The 26,230-nt window shown below is 43.3% G+C and overlaps 1 protein-coding gene across 3 annotated transcripts in view; it reads left to right on the forward strand.

Moving 5' to 3' along the window:
• Positions 1 to 23,814: 23,814 nt before the first annotated feature.
• The window catches only part of TENT4B (terminal nucleotidyltransferase 4B), a 103,851-nt gene continuing 101,435 nt past the window's right edge, over positions 23,815 to 26,230 (forward strand). For all 3 annotated transcript variants that reach the window (XM_073225795.1, XM_037001460.2, XM_037001461.2), the window contains exon 1: positions 23,815 to 24,583. In XM_073225795.1, the coding sequence (XP_073081896.1) occupies positions 23,991 to 24,583 (593 nt within the window). In that variant the 5' untranslated portion in view covers positions 23,815 to 23,990. The remainder of the gene's footprint in view (positions 24,584 to 26,230) is intronic.

The raw sequence follows: 26,230 nt of genomic DNA on the forward strand, positions 1-26,230 counted from the left end.
GCATTTGGAGATAGATATTATTTAGATTTAGGGAGGTAATTAAGATTAAATGAAGTTATAAGGGATGGACCCTTATCTGAAAGGAGTATGTCCTTATAAGAAAGGGAAGAGGCATCAGAGCTCTCTTTCTTTCTATGGTTGCACATGTGAGAACACAGGGAAAAGATGCCATCTATAATCTAGGAAGAGAGGTTTCACCAGAAACAAACTGTGATGGCACCTTGATCTCAGACTTGCAGCCTCCATAACTGTGAGAAAATGAATTTCTGTTGTTTAAACTGCACAGTCTGTGGTATTCTGTTATGGCAGCCCAAGTAGACTAATAACACTGGGTCAAAGGGGATAACACATCTTTTATTTGGTAAATAAGACCAAGATAATTCTCTGAAGTTTTGTTCCACTTTATACTCTACACACAGTGAATAAGACTTGTTTCTCCCATATACTTGCCAGCACTGGGTATTATCACACTGTTTAATCTCTGTCACACTGATAGATATTTATGTATTGTAATTTTAATGTATGTTTAAAGTTGAGATTTTTCAAAATGTGCATGTGACTTTTTTTTATCACCCTCCCCCAGGCTTGACCCTGTTTCCATCTACCTCTGCATCGTTTTGAATGTACCACTTGCACTTTAGGCAGTATCTTCAGAGACAGGATAACCTGGGTTCAAATGCTGCCTCCCTCCTCCTGCTGGTAAGCTGCAGGGTCTGAGCCTCTTATCCCCACCCTTACAATGGGGAGATGATCACATGACCCACAGAGGCAAGAATGCAATGAGACCAAAGAAGGCAAGGACCTGGCCCCTAAGCAGCACAGCTGGGGCACCATTCACACAGCAGCTGTAGCTGCTAATGAACGGTGGCCCCTGGAACTGTTCAGAGGGTTGGTCCTGCCTGGCAGAGAGCTGATGCCTCAATAACAGGAATAATTCTTTTCTCCTTCCTCTCCTCTTAGCTACCCTCCTTCACCTCAGGTGGGCCTGGAGAAAACTCCTGGATGAAGAAGGAACTGAGAGATCTTCTTTATGCCGAAACAGCTTCCTGGCCACAGTTTCCACCCTAGAAAGGCATGTGTGTGTGACTTTTAATGAGTGAATTCTTTATCCCCTCTCTCCACCCCTGAAAGTCCGCTACATGGTATTTCATGAAAGCTTGTCCAACTATTCAGGGACATTTCGAGTAACTTTTCTTTATTTTTCCATTGCTTTTTAAAAAAAATTGAAGTTATCACTGATATACACTCTCATACTGGTTTCAAATATACAACACAGTGGTTCAACTGTTACCCATATTACTAAATCCTTACTCCCACTAGTGCAGTTACTATTTATCAACATAGGAAGATGTTACAGAATCATTGACTATATAGTCCATGCTATACTACTCTGCCCATGACCGTTACATTATGATTGAGAATTTTTGTGCCCCTTTATCCCCCTCACCCTTCCCACCCACAAACCCCATCCTTTCCCCCATGGTAACCACCAATCACCTCTCAGTGTCCATGAGTCTACTGCTATTTTCTTCATTATGTTTTGCTTTGTTTTTATATTCCACAAATAAGTGAAGTCATATGGTATTTGTCTTTCTCCACCTGGCTTATTTCAGTGAGCATAATACACTCTAGGTCCATCCATGTTGTTGCAAATGGTAGGATTCTTTATTTTTAATGGCTGAATAATATTCCGTTATGTATATGTACCACTTCTTCTTCATCCATTCATCTGTTGATGGACACTTTGGTTGCTTCCATATCTTGGCTTAGGTATATAATGTGATGATAAACATAGGGGTGCATGTATCTTTTCTTTATTTTTATTAAGCATCGTTAATTGTCAATCTTATGTTGCTTTCAAATGTACATCACAGTTGTTCAACAGTCCCCATGATCAACATATATTGTGATTGTGAATTACTGATCCCTTTTGTCCCCCTCCTTCCCAACCCTGCACCCACCCCAACCATTCCCCCTTGGTAACTTGTAGTCACTTCTCACGTCTATGAGTCTACTACTGTTTTCTTCCTTCTGTTTTGCTTTGTTTTTATATTCCACAAATGAAGTCATATGGTATTTGTCTGTCTCCGCCTGACTTATTTCACTGAGCATAACACCCTCTAGATCCATCCATGTTGTTGCAAATGGCAGGATTTCTTTTCTCTTTGTGGTTGAATAATATTCCATTTTGTATATGTTCCATATCATCGTTATCCATTGCTGAACTTCTAGGCTGCTTCCATATCTTGGCTATTGCAAATAGTGTGGTGATAAACATGGGTGTGCATATATCTTTTTGAATCAGGGATTTCGTTTTTTCAGGTAAATTCCTAGGAGAGGAGTTACTGGGTCAAATGGTATTTCTATTTTTAGTTTTTTTAGGAACTTCCATACTGCTTTCCAAAGCAGTTTCACCAATTTGCATTTCCACCAATAGTGTGGGAGGGTTCCTATTTCTACACATCCTTACCAGCATTTGTTGTTTCTTGTCTTTTGGATAGAGGTCATTCTAACTGGTGTGAGATGATATCTCATTGTGGTTTTAATTTGCATTTCCCTGACAGTTAGGGATGTGGAGCATCTTTTCATGTGCCTGTTGGCCATCTGATTTCTCCTTTGGAGAAGTGTCTGTTCAGGTCCTCCACCCATTTTTTAATCAGGTTATTTGTTTTTTGGGTGTTGAGGCATGGGTTCTTATCACATTTTGGATGTTAACCTTATCAGACAAATTGTTTATGAATATATTCTCCCATCTTGTTGGAGACCTTTTTGTTTTGCTAATGGTGTCCTTTGCTGTACAGAAGCTTTTTAGCATGATGTAGTCCTACTTGTTCATTTTTTATTTTGTTTCCCTTGCCTGAGGAGATGTATTCAGGAAAAAGTTGCTCATGTTTATATTCAGGAGATTTTTGCCTATGTTTTCTTCTAAGAGTTTTATGGTTTCATGACTTACATTCAGGTCTTTGATCCATTTCAAGTTTACTTTTGGGTATAAAATTAGACAATAACGCAGTTTCATTCTCTTACATGTAGCTGTCCCGTTTTCCCAACACCAGTTGTTGAAAAGGCTGTTGTTTCCCCACTGTATATTCTTGGCTCCTTTATCATATATTAATTGACCATATATGTGTGGGTTTATATGTGGTCTATCTATTGTGTTTCATTGATCTTTGGATCTGTTTTTGTGCCAGTACCAAATTCTTTTGATTACTGTAGCTTTGTAGTAGAGCTTGAAGTCAGGGAGCATAATCCCCCCAGCTTTGTTCTTGTTTCTCAGGATTGCTTTGGCTATTTTGGGTCTTTTGTGGTTCCATATGAATTTTAGAACTATTTGTTTCAGTTCATTGAAGAATGCTGTTGGTATTTTGAAAGGGACTGCATTGAGTCTGTAGATTATTTTGGGCAGGATGGCCATTTTGACAATGTTAATCCTTCCTATCCATGAGCATGGGATAGATTTCCATTTTTTGGTATCTCCTTTAATTTCTCTCATGAGTGTCTTCTGGTTTTCAGAGTATAGGTCTTTCACCTCCTTGGTTAGGTTTATTCCTAGGTATTTTATTCTTTTGATGCAATTGTAAATGGAGTTGTTTTCCTGATTTCTCTTTCTGCTAGTTTGTTGTTAGCATATAGGAATGCAACAGATTTCTGTGTATTAATTTTGTATCCTGCAACTTTGCTGAATTCAATTATTAATTCTAGTAGTTTGTTGGTAGATTCTTTAGGGTTTTCTATGTATAGTATCATGTCATCTGCAAATAGAGGCAGTTTAACTTCTTCCTTACCAATCCGGATGCCTTTTATTTCTTTGTATTGTCTGATTGCGTGGCTAGGACCTCCAGACTATCTTGAATAAAAGTGGTGAGAGTGGGCATCCTTGTCTTGCTCCTGATCTTAGAGGTAAAGCTTTCAGCTTTTCACTATTAAGTACAAGATTGGCTAAGGGTTTCTTGTATATGACATTTAGTACATTGAGGTAAATTCCCTCTATGCCCATTTTGTTGAGAGTTTTTATCATGAAAGTATGTTGAATTTTGTTTTGTGCTTTTTCAGTATCTATTGAGATGATCATGTGGTTTTTGTCCTTTTTGTTAATGTGGTGTATGATATTGATTGATTTATGAATATTGTATCATCCTTGCATCCTTGGACTAAATCCCACTTGGTCATGAACATATATGTTTTCAAATCAGGGATTTTGTTTTCTTTGGCTAAATTCGTAGGGGTGGAATTACTCAGTCAAATAATATTTCTGCTTTTAGGTTTTTGAGGAACCTCCATACTGCTTTCCACAGTGGCTGTACCCATTTATATTCCCACCAACAGTGTAGGAGGTTTCCTGTTTCTCCACGTCCTCACCAACACTTGTTATTTCTTGTGTTTTGGATGGTGAGCACTCTGATTTTTAGTGTGAGATGATTCTCATTGTGGTTTTGATTTATGTTTCCCTGATCATTAGCAATGTGGAGCATCTTTTCATGTACCTGTTGGCCATTGTATTTTTTCTTTGAAGAAATATCTGTTCAGGCTCTTCACCCATTTTTTAATCAGGTTGTTTGTTTGTTTGTTTTGGTTCTTTATATGAGGTGTATGAGTTCTTTATATATTTTGGATGTTAACCCCCTATCAGATGAGTTGTTTATGAATATATTCTCTCATACTGTAGAGTGCCTTTTTGTCAAATAACTTTCTTATTTACTGTCCATTTCTTCTTTCTTCTTTCATATTTCATGTGCTGAAATGTCCATAAAAGAAATAAAAGCAGGAAACCATAATTTGGAGGCTTCTGATATTGAGTAGTAAGATACTTTAATTCAGAGTGATTTGAGAAAACGAGGTATAGGTCACAATATTACAGCTCAACATTATCTTCCTCTAGAGTCAAATTACCTCAGGTGCCTACTCACAATGTGAAATGGATTTAAACAGTTTCAGAACAGAAGGGTTATTACATGTGTCCAGAGCACACTTAGAAGTAGGGATAGAAGGGATGTGCAATTTCTGTTCCTGGAAATACGTTGAGATGGATTCTTCCTGACCATTCTTCTTTCTTCCTCACCACTTGGGAGTCCAAGGATGTTCCACCAGGACCCTCTGCTCCAGGGGCTCCCAGGAACCCCCTTCAAGCTAGGCATCTCCCAGGTGCATGCATTCCAACCAACTGAGAAAGGACTTAGCTACGATGACATATATTGACTGGGAAAAACGCACACTTAACCATGGACCATTGGACTGTGAACAAGGTCCCTGACTTGTGCCTCTTTGTACCCCAGTGTTAAATGTTGGTGGGATGAGTGAATGGATATATGTATGAATTAATGAACGAATGGCAAAGACACCAATTAATTATCTAAGTGTTTCTTGTGAAGGATGTTATTTTGGGCAAGAGGTTGAGTACAGCTTTTGGCTTTCATAGGCTTCAAAGTCATGACCTTGTAGCCACATTGGCAAGATGTGTGGCTTGAACAGACTGAATAATCAAGCTGATACAGCCTTAGTGTCACTTGTGAGAAATTGTAATGCTTTACACACCCACACACATACACAATTACACAAAACTAATTATGATTTTAAGAAGCTAGACAGAAACTATATCTTGCAACTCACGGGTTTTTAGCCATTAATTCACAGATGTTGATTAATCATTGAACATTTATCATGGTTGTGTGTTTTCAGGTCCAATTTTAGAACTTTGAACGAGGTCAATAATCTGGTATTGCTGTGGTCATAGTCCCTCACTAATTAATGAGAGTGAGTAACTGTGTCTCAAATATTCTCCAGAGCTCTCAGAGAAATGACTTTCAGTGTTTCTTCAATTTGTTATATAGGCTAGTTTCAAAACAGGGGCTAAATTTTGAAACTCTTCCACTAGCATGATGTCACATGAATTCTTTTTATGGGGTAACCCTAGCTGCTCCTAGTCATGACACATGGTATGTGGCTTTCAGAGCTCTATGCTGTACTCTTCAGTTTTCCTTGCTAGGTAAGGTGTGCTGTATGTTTGTCCTCAACCTACAAATTTCCAGTTGGCTTTTTTCCACCTCTACCAAACAAATATGGAAATTGGCTCCCACTATTTTGACTGTACTTTTCAAAGCCTACTAGACCATCCCAAAACTCGAGGGTAACTCTGTAACTTAAGTTATTCAGATTTTTCTTGAATGAAAAGACTTCCAGGATTGATACACAAGAACAATAAGGGAAAAGCTTGGCGTCCTTGGTCTTGCATTTTACCTTAGAAAAGGCCCTTTTGGCTTGGCTTACACATGTTTGCAAACAAAATTTGCCTTTCTGCCTCTTTGTAAGGCAGTCAAAGCATGATGTACCAATTCAAAGCATATTTCATTCTGTCTGCAGCAATTCTTTTGTGCCACAAAACATCCTGGAGGAGAATCAGGTAGAATTGAATAATAGACAAGGTGTTGCATGGATTGGAAAGGCAGAACACTGACTAAAGGAGTAAGTGCTGAAGAAATGATTTTACTATGGAAACCATTAAAATTTGAAGTCATGGGGGCTATTTTATTTTGTTGTGTGTGTGTGTTATGTGTATGTGTTTAAGTGATACATTCATAGAGTAAAATTTTTCTCAAACACTTCAAAAGGATATAAAGTGATGTGAGTCTTCCTCCTTCATGAATTTCTATTTTCCATCCTCAGACTTCTGTCAGTTTCTTGCATACCTTTCTAGAAACAGTCAACATTTATGCAGATATACACATAGCCACACACACATGACTAGTAGCATATTATGACACTGCTGTCCACTTTGCTCTGTTTTGCTTTTCCTTAAGAATGTATTCATCAGCAAATATTTACTGGCCATCTCGTATATGATGGATCCTGTTCTAAGTATATGGCTTACAGCAATGAACTATATCAGTTTTCTATTGCTAGGTAACAAGTTACCACAAATTTAGTAGCTTAAAACAACAGACATTTATTACCTGTTTCAGTGGGTCAGGAGTCTGGGCACTACTTAGCTGAGTTCTGTGCTTCAGGTTGTTGCCAGACTGCAACCATGGTGTCAGCAGGGCTGTGCTCTCATCTGGAGGCTTGATTAGAGAAGAATCTGCTTCTAAGTTCACTCCAGTTGTTGGTAGAAGTCATTTCTTTGTGGTGATAGGAGTGAGAGCTTCACTCTTTTCCCAGCTGTTGGTCAGAGGCTCTCATTCCTGGAGGCTGCCCTGAGGCAGTTCACAAATGGCAGCTTGCTTCTCCAAGTCTAGCAGGAGAGTGAGAGCAAGTCTGTTAGTAGGAAGGAGACTTATATTATGAAACATATTCATGGGAATGACATTCCATCACTCGGCCATAGACTACTGGTTAGAAACAAATCACAAGTCCCACCTGCACTGAAGGGAAGGGAATCACACAAAGATGTGAACACCAGCAAGTGGGGAACATGGGGAGCCCTTTTAGCATCAATCTGCCAGAAAAACTAAGCCCCTGCTGCCATGGAGCTTACATTATAGTGGGGGAAGACAGAAAACAAAGGAACAGACAAATAAATGCGAGGTGCTGTAAGTAAGTGTCGAGCAGAACAGTAAAGCTGGATAAATGGTACAGAAATGTACAATTGTTGCAGAAGGGGGCAGACAGGGAAGGCCTCTCAGGGGCCTTCCACTAGAGCAGACACCTGAAGTATGGAACTGTGGGACCCGCACAGGCAGCTGAAGTGGGTTCCAGTGTAAGACAGAAAGTGCGCAGGCCCTACCTTCTGAGCATGCTCCCATGTCTCTGGAGCATATGGCTCAGGTAATAGGACATGAGGCCAGACACAGCATGGAGTCAGATCAGGCAAGGGCCTTGGGGATGCAAGAAGATCTGAGTAGGATCAGAGCTATGGGAAAATATGGGGCAGGGGTGAAAGACTGCTTGGCTTACCTTTTTGCAAATGATCCCATTGTTTCTGGGGTGAGAACAGACTGAAGGGAGGTGTTGGTGGAAGCAAAGAGACCAGTTTGTAGGCTGTTTTAATAATCTCAACAAGAAACAATGGTGGCTTGCCCCCAAGTAGGGCTGGTGTGTTTCCTGGGAAGTAGGTGGCTGTGGCCTGAAGGCAGAGGCTGCGGCATTGATGGTGGTGCAGTGGATGTGTAGTGGGAGGGCAAGAGAAATGTTAAGGGTGAAGATACATAAGACAATAAGAGGAATGGGTTTTGGCAGAAGAAATCTAGAGTTTGATTTTATTATACAGTTCAGAGGGTCAAGTTTGTGCTTTTAGAAGTTCACTCTGGGTACTGTGAGATGTTGGATTGAGGGAGTTAAAGTGTGGACATGCTGGGACCTGCAACAGGAAAGATATTGTGGTAGCCTCAGCAAGAAGTGTGGTGGTCAAGGCTCAGTGGACAGAGTGGGAGTAGAGGGAAGGGAGTGGGTTTGAGAGGGTTGTCTGTATGTAGGAGGGACAGTTTTATTGGGAGGAAGATTATACTTGTCTGATAAGCATAAAGCAGAAGGTGATTCTCAAAGTAGAACAAGAACTAGAGTAAAATTGGATTTTCCACAGGGGCTAAGGAAACTTCTTCCCTGACCAAGGACCTTGGTTCAGGCTGCTATAACAGAATACCAGAGCCTGGGTGGCTTATAAAAACATACATTTATTTCTCATGGTTCTGGAGGCTGGAAGTCCAAGATCAGAGTTTCAGCATGGGCACATTCTGGCGAGGACCCTCTTCTAGGTGGCGAACGGCCGACTTCTCATTGTGTCCTCATGTGGTGGAGAGCAGAGAGAGGAAACAAGCTCTCTCATGACTCTCATAAGGGCATCAGTCCCACTCATGAGAGTTCCACCCTCATGATCTCATCTGATTACCTCCCAAAGGCCTCTCCTCCTGTACCATCACACTGGGGAATAGGGCTTCAACATATGAATTTTGGGAGAACATAAATTCCATCTATAACATTCTGCCACAGGACCCTCCTAAATTCATGTCCTTCTTTCATGTAAAATACACTCATTTCATCCCCTAGATTCTAAAAGTCTTAACTCATTTCAGCACCAATTCTAAAGTCTAAAGTCCAAAGTCCCATCTAAATACCATCTAAATCAGGGATGAGTGGGATTCAAGGTGTGATTCATGCTGAGGCCAATTCCTCTCCAGCTGTGAACCTGTGAAACCAGACAAGTTATGTGCTTGCAAATTATAAAGGTGGAACAAGCGTAGGGCAGAACTTCCCATTCTAAAAGGGAGAAATAGGGAAGAAAGCAGGGGTAACAGGTTCCAAGGAAGTCCAAAACCTAGCATGGCAACTCATGAGATCTTAAGACTCCAGGATAATCTTTGGCACCATGATCTGCACTTTGTGCCTAAGGGGCTAGAAATCCTACCTCCCTGATTCACTGGGGCAGTGGCCACCTCCACAGGGTAGGGGTACTACCCTTGGAGCTCTACAAGGCAGGAGTCAGTCCCCAGGACTCCTCCAGAAAGCCCCACCCCCACAGCTCTTGGCACCCCTGCCCCTACCGCTCTGGGAGGAGGCTGTCTGGCCTCCATGCAAGACAACCATCCCTTCTGAAGCCAAGGCAGCCCTGATGATCTCTGCGTCATCTTCGGGGTTACTGCTCCCTTGTCTTGAGGAATAGTGCACTATCTCAGCCAAATAGCGCTACGTTCTCATAAAATCCACGAAGTCTGATAGCATTCCTTTACTTCTTCCCATCTCCTTCTCCTTCAGTTCAAACTGGCAGTTTTCTTCCTGGGGTGGCTGGTTAATCTGTGGTTCACACCCCTACTCATTTCCCAGTGACCCAAATGGTTGGTTGGCCATATCCTTAGTGTTCTCATATTTTTTGCAATGGGCATAGGCTGGGAATTTTCCAAATCATTAAGTCCTATTTCCTTTTTCTTAACAGTTCTGTTTTTAAGTAATTTCTCTCCTCTTGAATTTTACAGTAAGCAGCCAGGAGGAGCTGAACCACACCTCAACATTTGCTTCAGTTAAATGCCCAGCTTCATTGCTTGCAAGTTCTACCTTCCATAAAGCACTAGAACACAAACACAATGCAGCCAAGTTCTTTGCCACTTTAGAACAAAGATCGCTTTTCCTCCGATTCCCAGTAATAAGTTCCTCATTTCTATCTGAAACCTCATCAGAATGGCCTTTACCATCCATATTCCTACCAACATACTGTTCATAACTACTTAGGTTTTCTCAAAGAAAAGTGAGGCTTCCTCTATAGTTCTTTTCTTTCTGAGCTCTGATCAGAATTATCTTTAAGGGTAGAGACTGAATTCTTCTAGTCTCTACCCATTACCCAGTTCCAAAGCCACTTCTGCATTTTTAGGTATTTGTTATAGCAGCACCCCTACTTCTCAGTACCAATTTTCTGCATTAGGGTTCTCCAGAGAAAGAGAACCAGTAGGATATATATGCACACACACATACACATGACTTATTTGGATTTATTGTATATAATATATATCCATATACAGAGATTTATGAAGATTTATTATGAGGAATTGGTTCATGCAATTACAGAGGCTGAGAAGTCCTATGACATGCAGTCTATAAACTGGAGACCCAGTAAAACTGACAGCGTAATTCTGCTCAATTCTGAAGGCCCGGAAAATGAGCAAGACAGGAAAAAAGGGGCAAATTATTCCCTTCTCTGCCTTTTGTTCTATTCATGTTCTCAACCAATAGGATAAGGCCCACCCACATTGGGGAGGGCAATCTACCTCACTGAGTCCACTGATTCAGATGCTAACTCATCCACAGCATCCTCACAGACACACCCAGAAATAATGTTTTATCAGGGCACCCTATAGCCAGTCAAGTTGATACATAAAATTAAACAAACCAAATAAAACTTTTTTGAGAAGGTCTGCACTGCATTTCAATTTATGTAGGTTCTAGCAAGAGAATATTCTGGAGTGAGCCTTTGACCTTTAGTAAGAACATTTATCTTTAGAAATGGAATTTCTCTGCTTTAGCTATTCAATGAGCGTTGACAAAAGCAGTTGTGGTAAGTACCTTCTTAGGCAAGATCACCCTATCTGGGTTCTTCTTCATCCACAGACTGCCCTGCAGTGATGAGTTACTAGAATTGTACAATGCAGAGTAATTTGGGTGTTGGATCTTAGCTGAGGTTCTGGGCTTTCTCTTTAGACTGTGACTGCCCAAGAACCATCACTGGCTTTGCATCCTCATGGCCAAGGGTGCTGTTTCCCTTACAACAGGAAAGGTGGTTGAAGGAGCTGCCTTAATCAATTTGTGAAAACTTGAATGTGAAAAATGTCTGGACTTTTACTGATTGGTCAAAATTATGAGAAAATGCACCCACATTCTCGCAGAGTTTTTTTTTTTTTCTTTTTTCATTTTTACGAATTCTTACAGAGTGAATAAATTCTTACATGGTGAACAGTACAAGGGCAGTCATCACAGAAACTTTCGGTTTTGATCATGCAATATGACCTATAAACCATTAGGTCAAATATGAATATTCATTTGATTTTTGTACTTGATTTATATGTTGATCCCACATTTCTCCTATTATTATTATTATTTTTATTTTTAATAAAATGCTGAAGTGGTAGGTAGATGCAAGATAAAGGTAGAAAACATAGTTTAGTGCTGTAAGAAGGCAAATGTAGATGATCAGATGATCAGGTGTGTGCCTATGGACTAAGTATTAATCCAGGCTAGACAAGGGCAGCAAGACATCCACGGATGCAGAAGATTTCTCTCAAAGCAGAGGGGGTGAGGTTCTGAGCCTCACCTCTGTTGATCCCCAAATTCTCACCTGATGGCCCCCCTGCGACTGTGCCTGTCTTAGGTTGTTCCTCCCTTGAGGAATCTTACCCGTCTCTGGCTAACCAGTCATCTTCCGGGGCCATACAGGGAAATGTAAAGTTGGTAAGTGAGAGAGAAGCCATATTGTTTGCAAAGGTTAGCTTTTTACTTCTTTGCAGATTTATGCCCTGTGGCTTCTATGCCCAGCACTTGTCTCGAGGTATCTTTACCACCTGGAGGAATTATGATACTCGGTAAATTCGATATGAGGCACGAATTCTATTTAAAGTTTGTAATTAGGAAGGAAGAAGAAAAGCTATAGATGTAGCATATGAAGGAAACTTGGGAGGATTGATTATTTCTTTGACATATCTTCTTGTATAGTACCTTAAGTATGTATAGGTTTTAAACTACTAACTAATTTGCACACACATATTGACATAATAGGAATACGGTGACATAAACAAAGCAAATCTATAATTACCAGCCATCTCCAGTGAAGCCAAGAAAACCATTTAGGCACCCTAGGCATTTGTGAAAATTTATCTATGATATGATGGATATTTTCCAACTGTACTTGAACCATCAGACAAATTAAAGCAGCCCATTTCTGGGATCTGTTCACATCCCATATGTTCTTTTAACCATAGATAGTCTATAGTCATGAGATTTTGGGGTGCTACAACTTGCACCCCTCCCAACTCCTGGTTGAGTTCCAACAGTACAGATCCAGTCAAATTCGTTGTCTCACTGTATGCACATGCCAGCCTAGACATCTCCCTCCTCCTTCTCATGGCAAGTCCAGGAGATGGTGGGCTGGATGCAGCCACAACCGCAGCATCGTCCGGATCCCTGTGGAGGCTTTTTGATGATCATCCCCCGGCACGAGTCCTCCAGAGAGTGCTGATGCCGGAAGCTCCTCCTCATATCGTATCTTAGTTCATTTTCTGGGTATCCAAGCTAGGCCTTGATCTTCTGCGTAGAAACAAACAGACCCTTTGCCCACACTTTGACATGCCCTCTATACCACTGTGCAGAACTCATTGGAGGTCAGCACACAGTAACTGCTTTTTTTTTTTTTTTTTTTTAATTAAGAGAAAGGAATATTATCAGAAAAGAGTACCTCCATAGCTGATCATCTGACACCCTTTAAGTGATCAACATTAAGGATATTTAAAGCATGCGTTGATCTTTGATTTACCAATAGTTTTATCCTGTTAAGGAGTAATCCCCCTTTTCTTTCTTTCTTTCTTTTTTTTTTTTTAAATTTTTAATCTACACTTACCTGAAGAATACTATGTTTACTATGCTCTCCCCTATATCAGGTCCCCCCTAACAACCACATTACGGTTACTGTCCATCAGCTTAGCAAAATGTTGTAGAGTCACTACTTGTCCTCTCTGTGTTGTGCAGCCCACCCTCCCCTTTCTCCCTCCCCCCCATGCATGCTAATCTTAATACCCCCCTTCTTCTTCCCCCCCCTTATCCCTCCCTGCCCACCCATCCTCCCCAGTTCCTTTCCCTTTGGTACCTGTTAGTCCATTTTTGGGTTCTGTAATTCTGCTGCTGTTTTGTTCCTTCAGTTTTTCCTTTGTTCCTATACTCCTCAGATGAGTGAAATCATTTGGTATTTCTCTTTCTCCACTTGGCTTATTTCACTGAGTATAATACTCTCCAGCTCCATCCATGTTGCTGCAAATGGTTGGATTTTTCCACTTCTTATGGCTGAGTAGTATTCCATTGTGTATATGTACCACATCTTCTTTATCCATTCATCTACAGATGGACATTTAGGTTGCTTCCAATTCTTGGCTATTGTAAATAGTGCTGCGATAAACATAGGAGTGCATCTGTCTTTCTCAAACTTGATTGCTGCGTTCTTAGGGTAAATTCCTAGGAGTGGAATTCCTGGGTCAAATGGTAGGTCTGTTTTGAGCATTTTGATGCACCTCCATACTGCTTTCCACAATGGTTGAACTAATTTACATTCCCACCAGCAGTGTAGGAGGGTTCCCCTTTCTCCACAGCCTCGCCAACATTTGTTGTTGTTTGTCTTTTGGATGGCAGCTATCCTTACTGGTGTGAGGTGATACCTCATTGTAGTTTTAATTTGCATTTCTCTGATAATTAGCGATGTGGAGCATCTTTTCATGTGTCTCTTGGCCATCTGTATTTCTTTTTTGGAGAACTGTCTGTTCAGTTCCTCTGCCCATTTTTTAATTGGGTTATTTGTTTTTTGTTTGTTGAGGCGTGTGAGCTCTTTATATATTCTGGACGTCAAGCCTTTATCAGATCTGTCATTTTGAAATATATTCTCCCATACTGTAGGGTTCCTTTTTGTTCTATTGATGGTGTCTTTCGCTGTACAGAAGCTTTTCAGCTTAATGTAGTCCCACTTGCTCATTTTTGCTGTTGTTTTCCTTGCCCGGGGAGATATGTTCAAGAAGAGATCACTCATGTTTATGTCTAAGAGGTTTTTGCCTATGTTTTTTTCCAAGAGTTTAATGGTTTCGTGACTTACATTCAGGTCTTTGATCCATTTTGAGTTTACCTTTGTATATGGGGTTAGACAATGGTCCAGTTTCATTCTCCTACATGTAGCTGTCCAGTTTTGCCAGCACCATCTGTTGAAGAGACTGTCATTTTGCCATTGTATGTCCATGGCTCCTTTATCAAATATTAATTGACCATATATGTTTGGGTTAATTTCTGGGGTCTCTAATCTGTTCCACTGGTCTGTGGCTCTGTTCTTGTGCCAGTACCAAATTGTCTTGATTACTATGGCTTTGTAGTAGAGCTTGAAGTTGGGGAGTGAGATCCCCCCTACTTTATTCTTCTTTTTCAGGATTGCTTTGGCTATTCGGGGTCTTTGGTGTTTCCATATGAATTTTTGAATTATTTGTTCCAATTCATTGAAGAATGTTGCTGGTAATTTGAGAGGGATTGCATCAAATTTGTATATTGCTTTCGGCAGGATGGCCATTTTGACGATATTAATTCTTCCTAGCCATGAGCATGGGATGAGTTTCCATTTATTAGTGTCCCCTTTAATTTCTCTTAAGAGTGACTTGTAGTTTTCAGAGTATAAGTCTTTCACTTCCTTGGTTAGGTTTATTCCTAGGTATTTTATTCTTTTTGATGCAATGGTGAATGGAATTGTTTTCCTGATTTCTCTTTCTATTGATTCGTTGTTAGTGTATAGGAAAGCTACAGATTTCTGTGTGTTGATTTTGTATCCTGCAACTTTGCTGTATTCCGATATCAGTTCTAGTAGTTTTGGAGTGGAGTCTTTAGGGTTTTTTATGTACAGTATCATATCATCTGCAAATAGTGACAGTTTAACTTCTTCTTTACCAATCTGGATTCCTTGTATTTCTTTGTTTTGTCTGATTGCCGTGGCTAGGACCTCCAGTACTATGTTAAATAACAGTGGGGAGAGTGGGCATCCCTGTCTGGTTCCCGATCTCAGTGGAAATGCTTTCAGCTTCTCGCTGTTCAGTATAATGCTGGCTGTGGGTTTATCATATATGGCCTTTATTATGTTGAGGTACTTGCCCTCTATTCCCATTTTGCTGAGAGTTTTTATCATGAATGGATGTTGAATTTTGTCAAATGCTTTTTCAGCATCTATGGAGATGATCATGTGGTTTTTGTCTTTCTTTTTGTTGATGTGGTGGATGATGTTGATGGATTTTCGAATGTTGTACCATCCTTGCATCCCTGGGATGAACCCCACTTGGTCATGGTGTATGATCCTTTTGATATACTGTTGAATTCTGTTTGCTAATATTTTATTGAGTATTTTTGCATCTACGTTCATCAGGGATATTGGTCTGTAATTTTCTTTTTTGGTGGGGTCTTTGCCTGGTTTTGGTATTAGGGTGATGTTGGCCTCATAGAATGAGTTTGGGAGTATTCCCTCTTCTTCTATTTTGTGGAACACTTTAAGGAGAATGGGTATTATGTCTTCTCTGTGTGTCTGATAAAATTCCGAGGTAAATCCGTCCGGCCCCGGGGTTTTGTTCTTGGGTAGTTTTTTGATTACTGTTTCAATTTCTTTGCTTGTAATTGGTTTGTTTAACTTTTGTGTTTCTTCCTTGGTCAGTCTTGGGAGGTTGTATTTTTCTAGGAAGTCGTCCATTTCTTCTAGGTTTTCCAGCTTGTTGGCATATAGGTTTTCATAGTAGTCTTTAATAATTCTTTGTATTTCTGTGGAGTCTGTCGTGATTTTTCCATTCTCATTTCTGATTATGTTGATTTGTGTTGACTCTCTTTTTCTCTTAATAAGTTGGGCTAGAGGCTTATCTATTTTGTTTATTTTCTCAAAGAACCAGCTCTTGGTTTCGTTGATTTTTGCTATTGTTTTATTCTTCTCAATTTTGTTTATTTCTTCTCTGATCTTTATTATGTCCCTCCTTCTGCTGACTTTAGGCCTCATTTGTTCTTCTTTTTCCAGTTTTAATAATTGTGATGTTAGACTATTCATTTGGGATTGTTCTTCCTTCTTCAAGTGTGCCTGGATTGCTATATACTTTCCTCTTAAGACTGCTTTCGCTGCATCCCACAGAAGTTGGGGCTTAGTGTTGTTGTTGTCATTTGTTTCTATATATTCCTTGATCTCTATTTTGATTTGTTCATTGATCCATTGATTATTTAGTAGCATGTTGTTAAGCCTCCATGTGTTTGTGAGCCTTTTTGTTTTCTTTGTAGAATTTATTTCTACTTTCATACCTTTGTGGTCTGAAAAATTGGTTGGTAGAATTTCAATATTTTGGAATTTACTGAGGCTCTTTTTGTGAGCTAGTATGTGGTCTATTCTGGAGAATGTTCCATGTGCACTTGAGAAGAATGTATATCCTGTTGCTTTTGGATGTAAAGTTCTATAGATGTCTATTAGGTCCATCTGTTCTAGTGTGTTGTTCAGTGCCTGTGTGTCTTTACTTATTTTCTGCCCGGTGGATCTATCCTTTGGGGTGAGTGGTGTGTTGAAGTCTCCTACAATGAATGCATTGCAGTCTATTTCCCTCTTTAGTTCTGTTAGTATTTGCTTCACATATGCTGGTGCTCCTGTATTGGGTGCATATATATTTAGAATGGTTATATCCTCTTGTTGGACTAAGCCCTTTATCATTATGTAGTGGCCTTCTTTATCTCTTGTTACTTTCTTTGTTTTGAAGTCTATTTTGTCTGATATTAGTACTGCAACCCCTGCTTTCTTCTCACTGTTGTTTGCCTGAAATATGTTTTTCCATCCCTTGACTTTTAGTCTATGCTTATCTTTGGGTTTAAGGTGAGTTTCTTGTAAGCAGCATATAGATGGGTCTTGCTTTTTTATCCATTCTATTACTCTATGTCTTTTGATTGGTGCATTAAGTCCATTTACATTTAGGGTGACTATTGAAAGATATGTACTTATTGCCATTGCAGGCTTTAGATTCGTGGTTACCAAAGGTTCAAGGTTAGCTTCTTTAGTATCTTACTGCCTAACTTAGCTCGCTTATTGAGCTGTTATATACACTGTCTGGAGAGTCTTTTCTTCTCTCCCTTCTTATTCCTCCTCCTCCCTTCTTCATATGTTGTGTGTTTTGTTCTGTGCTCTTTTTAGGGGTGCTCCCATCTAGAGCAGTCCCTGTAGGATGCCCTGTAGAGGTGGTTTGTGGGAAGCAAATTCCCTCAGCTTTTGCTTGTCTGGGAATTGTTTGATCCCACCATCATATTTAAATGATAGTCGTGCTGGATACAGTATCCTTGGTTCAAGGCCCTTCTGTTTCATTGCATTAAGTATATCATGCCATTCTCTTCTGGCCTGTAGGGTTTCTGTTGAGAAGTCTGATGTTAGCCTGATTGGTTTTCCTTTATAGGTGACCTTTTTCTCTCTAGCTGCCTTTAAAACTCTTTCCTTGTCCTTGATCCTTGCCATTTTAATTATTATGTGTCTTGGTGTTGTCCTCCTTGGATCCTTTCTGTTGGGGGTTCTGTATAATTCCATGGTCTGTTCGATTATTTCCTCCCCCAGTTTGGGGAAGTTTTCAGCAATTATTTCTTCAAAGACACTTTCTATCCCTTTTCCTCTTTCTTCCTCTTCTGGTATCCCTATAATACGAATGTTTTTCCTTTTGTATTGGTCACATATTTCTCTTAGTGTTGTTTCATTCCTGGAGATCCTTTTATCTCTCTCTATGTCAGCTTCTATACGTTCCTGTTCTCTGGCTTCTATTCCTTCAATGGCCTCTTGCATCTTATCCATTCTGCTTATAAATCCTTCCAGGGATTGTTTCACTTCTGTGATCTCTTTCCTGACATCTGTGATCTCCTTCCGGACTTCATCCCACTGCTCTTGCATTTTTCTCTGCATCTCATCCCACTGCTCTTGCATTTTTCTCTGCATCTCATCCCATTGCTCTTGCATTTTTTTCTGCATCTCTGTCAGCATGTTCATGATTTTTATTTTGAATTCTTTTTCAGGAGGACTAGTTAGGTCTGTCTCCTTCTCAGGTGTTGTCTCTGTGATCTTTGTCTGCCTGTAGTTTTGCCTTTTCATGGTGATAGAGATAGTCTGCAGAGCTGGTACAAGTGACCGCTGGAAGAGCTTCCCTTCTTGTTGGTTTGTAGCCTTTTCCTGGGATAATAGCGACCTCTAGTGGCTTGTGCTGGGCATCTGTGCGCAGACAGGGCTTCTGCTTCCTGCCCAGTTGCTTTGGGGTTTATCTCCACTGTTGCTGTGGGCTTGGCCTGGCTGGGGCTGTTCCTCCAAAATGGTGGAGCCCCGTTAGAGGGGGAGCAGCCAGGAGACTATTTATCTCCGTAAGGGGCCTCTGTGCTCCCTGCTGCCCAGGGGGTTAGAGTGCCCAGAGATCCCCAGATTCCCTGCTTCTGGTCTAAGTGACCTGTCCTGCCCCTTTAAGATTTCCAAAAAGCACTCTCCAAACCAAAACAACAACAGCAACAATGAGAGAGGGAACAGAAAGGAAAAAAAAAAGAAAAAACACGCGATTTTTTTTTTTTTCCTCAGGTGCCGGTCCCAGGCACCCGCGCACTGGTCCTGCTGCCCTGTCTCCCTAGCACCAGGGTCCCTGTCCTTTCAAGGCTTCCAAAAAGCACCCACCCACCGGTCCCGCAGGGAAGGAACGCTCAATATTCTTGGTCCTCAGGCACTGGTCCCACGCACCCGCTCACCAGTCCCGCCGCCCTGCCTCCCTAGCACCGGGGTCCCTGTCCCTTCAAGGCTTCCAAAAAGCACTTGGCAAAAAGAGAGAAAAAAAAGGGGAAAAACGCGCGATTTCTTCCGTCCTCAGGTGCTGGTCTCAGGCACCCACCCACCGGTCCCACAGGGAAAAATGCGGGATATTCTTTGTCCTCAGGTGCCCGTCCCAGGCACCCGCTCGCCAGTCCCGCCGCCCTGCCTCCCTAGCACCGGGGTCCCTGTCCCTTTTAGGCTTCCAAAAAGCACTCGCAGAAAAGAGAAAAAAAAAAGGGGAAAAACGCGCGATTTCCTCTGTCCTCAAGTGCCGGTCTCAGGCACCCGCCCACCGGTCCCGCAGGGAAAAATGGGGGATATTCTTTGTCCTCAGGCGCCGGTCCCAGCCACCCGCTCACCAGTCCCGCCACCGTGCCTCCCTAGCACTGGGGTCCCCGTCCCTTCAAGGCTTCCAAAAAGCGCTTGCCAAAAAGAGAAAAAAAAAAAAGGGGAAAAACGCGCGACCTCCTCCGTCCTCAGGCACCGGTCTCAGGCACCCGCCCCCAGGTCTCGCAGGGAGAAACGCGGGATATTCTTTGTCCTCCGGCGCCGTTCCCAGGCACCTCCTCACCAGTCCCGCCACCCTGCCTCCCCAGCAACGGGGGCCCGTCCCTCTAAGGCTTCCAAAAAGCGCTCGCCAAAAAAAAAAACTGCTCCGGTTTCTCTCCACCCGCCGGGAGCCGGGGGGAGGGGCGCTCGGGTCCCGCCGGGCTGGGGCTTGTATCTTACCCCCTTCACAAGGCGCTGGGTTCTTGCAGGTGTGGATGTGGTCTGGATGTTGTCCTGTGTCCTGTGGTCTCTATTTTAGGAAGATTTTTCTTTGTTATATTTTCATAGCTCTATGTGTTTTTGGGAGGAGATTTCCACTGCTCTACTCACGCCGCCATCTTGGCTCCCGATCCTCTTTTTTCATTTTTATTAGGCTAGGCAAATCCCTTCTCTATAGGGGTTTTGGCAACCACCATGGTCAAATTCTATAGAAACACCATGAAAAACAGAGATTATCCAGAGAAGGCATATCTATACAAATAGAGGGTAGATTAGCAGTTGCCTGAGGCCGGGGCTGGGAAAAGGATTGACTGCAAATGAGCCCTAGAGATCTTTTTGGGGGCAGAAATATTCCAAAATTAGATTTTGGTGACGGTTGCACAACTCTGTAAAATTACTAAAAATCATTAAATTGTACACTTAAAGTAATTTTATAGTATATACATATATAAAGCTCTTAAACACCTACATGCATACACACACACACACACACACACACACACACACACACACACACACACACACACCAAAGATCCTAAAATGGCACATAACTTGAGCAAGTTTGTTCCTAAAACAGGAATGGAAGAAATTTGGACTGACCAGAACAAGATGCAGGCTGCCACATTGCATATCATTTTGAAGCCTCATTGAAAGAGATTCTCCTACTTGGAATCCTGTTCGCATTCATGAAGGAGAAAAGTGGTACAATGATGTATATTTTGTGCAAGAAAGGGGAAATTTGTAAATGGGCCCTAAGCCCAAGATTATTGATACCTGGAGCAAATGCTTCATAACCTCAACACTGAAGATATTAATAACTATAACTATCTATTATTCATGGTTCTTGTTAACTCTGGAGTGGAGTAACATAATCATATACTGATTTAATTACAATGCTAATTATTAATAATTCCATGTAGTAGTGCGTATGTGCAATTCTCCTGTTTTACTCAAGTTAATAAATCAATGAAACAGGCATATTAAACTTGCCTGATTCTTGGGTAACTTGCTTTCTTCTCATTTCTCAATTTTTACTCTGTAGAATCTTGGTGTTTTAGTAAATCTTTCAAGTTGAAACTATCAACTCAACATTTTACCTCCTAAGAACAATAATACTGAGAATGAATAGGACATTAGATTATGGTAGAAAATGTCTGCGTTTGTGACAGCTGTATTTTTGGCTCATCAACTTAATGCAGATGGTTTTGATGACTGTTACAAATGTCTGTTCTTTTGTTCTAAGCAGAAAAATGAAAAGGTTGAGTAATCAAAATTTATTATTGAAATTAGTGTAGTCTATCTCTTTGGATGCAGTGGTAGATTATTTTGAGACAAAACATGGCAGATTTACTGGGGAAAGTGAAAAGAGTTTTGTGTACACAAAATTTCCTGTTTTACTTATGCTGGATGATTTGGGGGGAAACTTCCAGAAGAGGTATTTTGTGAATCTATGCCATGGTACACAATCAACACTCAATTACCCTGCCTTATTATCTTACACCCAAAGTATATTTCTGCCTCAGGGCCTTTGGACTTGCTATTTTCTCTGCCTGGTGGATCATTCCCTAGATGGGCATGGCCCACTGCTTCACTTAAGTCCCTATTCAACTGTCACTTCCTCAGAGCAGTCTTCCCTGATTAGCCCATTTAAAAATAGCACAATGTCACTATCCCCTCAGCCTCCTTTCTTTTTCTTCATGGTACTTAACCACAGTCTGACCTTACATGCTTGCCTTACCCACCAGAATGCAAGGTCCATGAAGGTAGGGATCTCATCAGTCTTGTTCACTGCTGCATCCCCTGATTCTAGTACATAATTGTTCAAGACATATTGAAGTTAATTGAATGAACTGCAGTTTGACTTTAATATTTACCTCTTTTTGCCTCGCTAACCAGACAGTAAGTTCATGGAAGGCAGCCAAAGGCCCTGGTTGCTTATTTATCTTCTCTACAGCAATTAGCTCAGTTCTGCATGGGTTTTAATATTCAACCAAGATTTACTGAATGAATGCCCTAAAACAAGGATGCTACCCAGTCAGCCTTCCCTGCAGGTGAACAAGAACAATAATGTCTTTCCTTTCACCCCACATTTTACAAAGTACTTTTATGTATATTAACTAATTTGATCATTTTTGCCAATAGTTTTAGTAGCTCTTAAGGTCTGCTTGGAGAAATGAATACTCAAATATAACAAATATTAATTTCTGGGGTGTACTATTACAATTTTCCATACTTTTTTTCTGGTCCTAGATATGGCATTTAATGTGTTCTTGGTCATCTGAAAAATACTTTAAAAGGTTGAATAACATTTAAAATAAATAAGTAAAAAAAAAGACTGTTTTGATCATAGTTGTGCACAGAGAGATTTTTGGAAGAGAGTTTAACAAAGTCATCACAGTGATTACTTATAGATGGTGGGAACTTCAGATAGTATTTACCTTTTATGGCTTTCCATTTGCTTGAATTTTAAAAACAAATCAGAAGTCATCAAAAGAAACCTATGTTTATACAATGCCTTATTTTCGTTTGTCATTGTGAATTGTGTAAAAACGATCACTACTCATTTTCCTGGCTATGTAATTCACAGCATACAACCAATTTCATTCCAAGAATGCTTTTAATCCTGATTTGTGGTAAACCAATAACAAATAGAATGAACCAAAATTCTTCGGGTTTTTTTGGGTTTCTGTATTTTCCATATTTATGGCAAGAGCTAGAAAAATGTTTCATTGTTTGGTAATTTTTCATCCTCACCAAAGAAAAAAGTAAGTTCCAGGATATTGCACTCCCAAAATAGAAGGCCAAAATGGGGCGTCCGGGACTCGTTCTGGACCTTGGACCAGCCTTACAGAGCACACGTGAAATAGTTCATTTATTCTTTTTTCCTCTTACGATTTAAGATTCTTAAAAATTCCCTTTACGTTTTTTTTTTTATTTTTTTAACCACAGGGTTTGGGAAGATACGCAAATAACTACCTTGCGGAAAATCTCTACTGATGCCAACAATATGGATTTCATTTTAGGCTATAAAGGGATGGGATTTTCTTAAAGTTCATTCCGAACTAAGCCGGGCTTTTCATGGTTGCTGGTGCGCCTTAGGGCAAGCGAGCTTCCTTTACAGGCTTGCACAGCAGCAGCTTGTGTCTCCATGTCCGTCCATCAGTGCGTGTCTGTGTAACGTGGGTTTTGGGTGTGTGACGGTGGTTTTGAGCCCATGGCTTACACACTCAACGAGGATGCGCGTCCAGCCGTGCAGGTGGGTGCGGGATTCTCCAGTCTCGGGGTGGGTTAGGGCATCCTTCGCCAAGGTCTGCAGCTCCCAGCCCTGGCCAGGGTGCGGTAGGGCGGGCGCAGTAGGGAGCGGGGCGGCCGGGCAGTGGAGGTACCAGTGCAGCTCCAGCGCAGGCAGGGCTCAGAGGACATGCTCGGGTCCGGGACAGCGCATTTTCTTCCCTTGTTGGTGTGCTTAGAGCGGAAACCTCCGCAGGCGTCCGCAGGGCCGGCAGAGCGAGGGGGTCCCGGAGGCCACTGGGTGGGGGAAGGAATAACGTGTGGGGCGGTGCCTCCCCTTATCAATTCCCTGCGGAGCTGGCGGCAACCTCCTTCTGGCTTCACCTAGTCTCAGGGAAAGGGAAACCGAGACCCGGGGCGGCGCGCGTGTCAAAGGCACCCAGGAGCCCAGGTACGTGCTACCCCCTCCCGAGCCGGCACCCGGACGGTTGGGCCAGGCGGTTGCAGCCCCAGACGGGCCGCGCCGCGGCCTCTGTGACGCACGGCGCGGCCTCCGGGTCTACCGGCGGCTCAGCGCGGCGGTGGCGGGGCGAGCGTGGGAGGGTGAGGAGGGGTGGAGCGAGCGGGGCGGAGCCGGTGGAGGCCCCGCCCTGGGGCCGGAGGAGCGAGGACGCTACGGAGCAGGCGCGTCCTGCCGCCGCCGCTGCTGCCGCCGCCACTGCTCACCCTTCTTCGGAGCCGCCGCCGCCGCCGCCGCCATTTGCACGGGGACTTCGGTGACAGAGGCTCGGCAGAGGGGCGGTGGGAGGGGGGAGGGCTCGCGGAGCCCCTGAGGGCGGGAGCGACGCCGCCGGCGCCGGCCGGGCTCCCTGCGCGACCGCGCCGCCCGCGGCGGGCCCGGAGCAGCAGAGGCAGCAGCTGCCGAGGCCGAGCGTGCGCCTGAGGCGCGGCGGCGGCGGCGGCGGCGTCCCTGCGGGCGGCCGGGAGGGGCGGGGGCAGAGGCCGCCGCCGTTTGATGGATCCGAGGATCGCCTGGTTCCAGCCAGAGCAGCTCGGACCGTCCAACAGTCTGTGGATGCAGATCTGGGAGACGACCCAGGGGCTGAGGAACCTCTACTTCAACCACCACTGTCACAGCAGCGGCGGCGCGAGCGCCGGCGGCGGTAGCAGCCCGGCCACCGGCGGGAGCGGAAGCAGCCCCGGCAGCCCCGGCGGCGCGGCCCCGGCCCCGGCCGGCATGTACCGCTCCGGGGAGCGCCTGCTGGGCGGCCTCGCACAGCCCGCGGAGCAGCGGGACTTCCTGCCCCTGGAGACCAACAACAACAACAACCACCAGCAGCCCGCGGCCTGGGCGCGTCGCGCTGCCGCGTCGCCGTCGCCCGCCGCGTCCCCGGGCCCCGCTGTGCCCGCCGCGGAGTCCGCGGACCCGGCCTCAGGCAGCAGCAACAAGCGGAAGCGCGACAACAAGGCCAGCACCTACGGACTCAACTACAGCTTGCTGCAGTCCCGCGGAGGGCGCGCCGCGGGGACCGGCCGTGCCGATGGCGGCGGGGGCGTGTACAGCGGGACCCCGTGGAAGCGGAGGAACTACAACCAGGGAGTCGTGGGGTGAGTGGGGCCCTGCGGCCTGGCGGCCGGGCCCGGCGCACGCCCACACGGGGGAGCGGGGAGCCCAGGCGCGGCCGCCGTGCTCGGCCCGCCGCCGCCGCTCGTCAGGGGGATGAGGACTCTCCCTCCATCCCTCCGCCGTCCGCGCCTTTCCTCTCGCCTTCAGCCGTGCGCGTCCTAGCGGGACATCCCCATAGCCATCCACACCTCCCTCGCCCCCCTTAGTCATCCACACTCTCCATTTCAGCCATCCACGCCTTCCCCGACCCTCTTACCCATTCACTCTCCTCCCATCCCCCTGACGCGCCCTTCCAGACCTCATCTTGCTCCCCGTTATCATACCCCAAGATGAGGTCGTAGCACAGGCAAATCATTCATTTCCTCAGAACGTTCCTGCTGGTGCCTATTGATGGTACAGTACCTGGAGGTGCTTTCTTTGCCAAGAATAGAAATATCCAGAAAGCTCCTCCCCCTCCCCCAATCCCAAACAGAAATCATGTCAGCCCTGTAAGGCTTTGCCTGCTCTTGATCCTTTGGCCATTTTTTAATTTTTAATTTTGTAAAATTTCCTGTGTTGGCGGTGCCTTGTTCTGTGGGGAGTGAAGAACTGAGTGACAGCTAAGTTTAGGCTGGTGGAGACGGTGAGCTCTTTCGAGGCCGATAGAACTTTCTAGGAGTTCATGATCCTTGGCCCCAGCTTCTCACTGTAAAGTTGTTCTGGCAGAGATAGCCAATGCTGTCCATAGTAGGGGATAACTATCCTAATGAGTGAATGTTGCACCACTAATGATTTACTGTTTAAAGTTCAGCTGTTACAAAATGGAATCTTACCTGATCCCTGGTGAATTATGTACAGAAGCAGGGATTGGAAGAGCCCCTGTGCTGGAATAAAATAGTCTTTTATTTTGTAAAACAAAGATTTGGGCCGCGTGTGTGTGTGTGTGTGTGTGTGTGTGTGTGTGTGTGTTTAGCTTGAGAATGGAGAATAAGCTTTCATATTGTTTTTCATTTTTCAGGTCCTGTTTTACATTGGGGACTACAGTAGGCAAATGAAATTACCATTAGTTATCCCTTGTGAAACCTTTTCTTAGATTCACCCATTCAGCTCTGCCCTGCTTTGGCAAGCAGAGACCATTGTGTACCTCTTTGAAGGTCTGGGTAAAATGAGTTGGTGGGTTCCATCTGCTTCTAGTGGGCTGGTGTCTGCTATAGTACTGGTGTATGCTACTATTACAATTCCCACCTTTTACGGAAAATGCAGTCAAATGTTTTAGGACTGGTGCGGGGTATTTGTCAAACCTGTTTTCACTTTCCAGAGGGGAACATTTGAGGGTTGAGTCCTCTGTTGCTAAGCTTCACAGGCGCTCTCCATGGTCATCAGATTTTAATAAAAGGCTCATAGTTCCATCCTGTTAGCATTTCCAAGACAAAGCATAAACCTGTGGTTTAGTGACAAGCAAATTGATACTGAGGGGTTCTGATCGTTTCATTTGACAGGAATAGGCTCCAGTTAAGTAATCACTGTCAACTAAAACCTTGAAGTTCCCTAATTTCATTTTACTGAAGCTTCTGTATATGTATCTAGCAAAGATGCATTATAAATCCAAAATGCTGTCTGCCTCTCTTTATGATAGATTAGAAATTGTC

Source organism: Manis javanica, chromosome 17, assembly GCF_040802235.1.
Source record: "Manis javanica isolate MJ-LG chromosome 17, MJ_LKY, whole genome shotgun sequence".
NCBI lineage: Eukaryota > Metazoa > Chordata > Mammalia > Pholidota > Manidae > Manis > Manis javanica.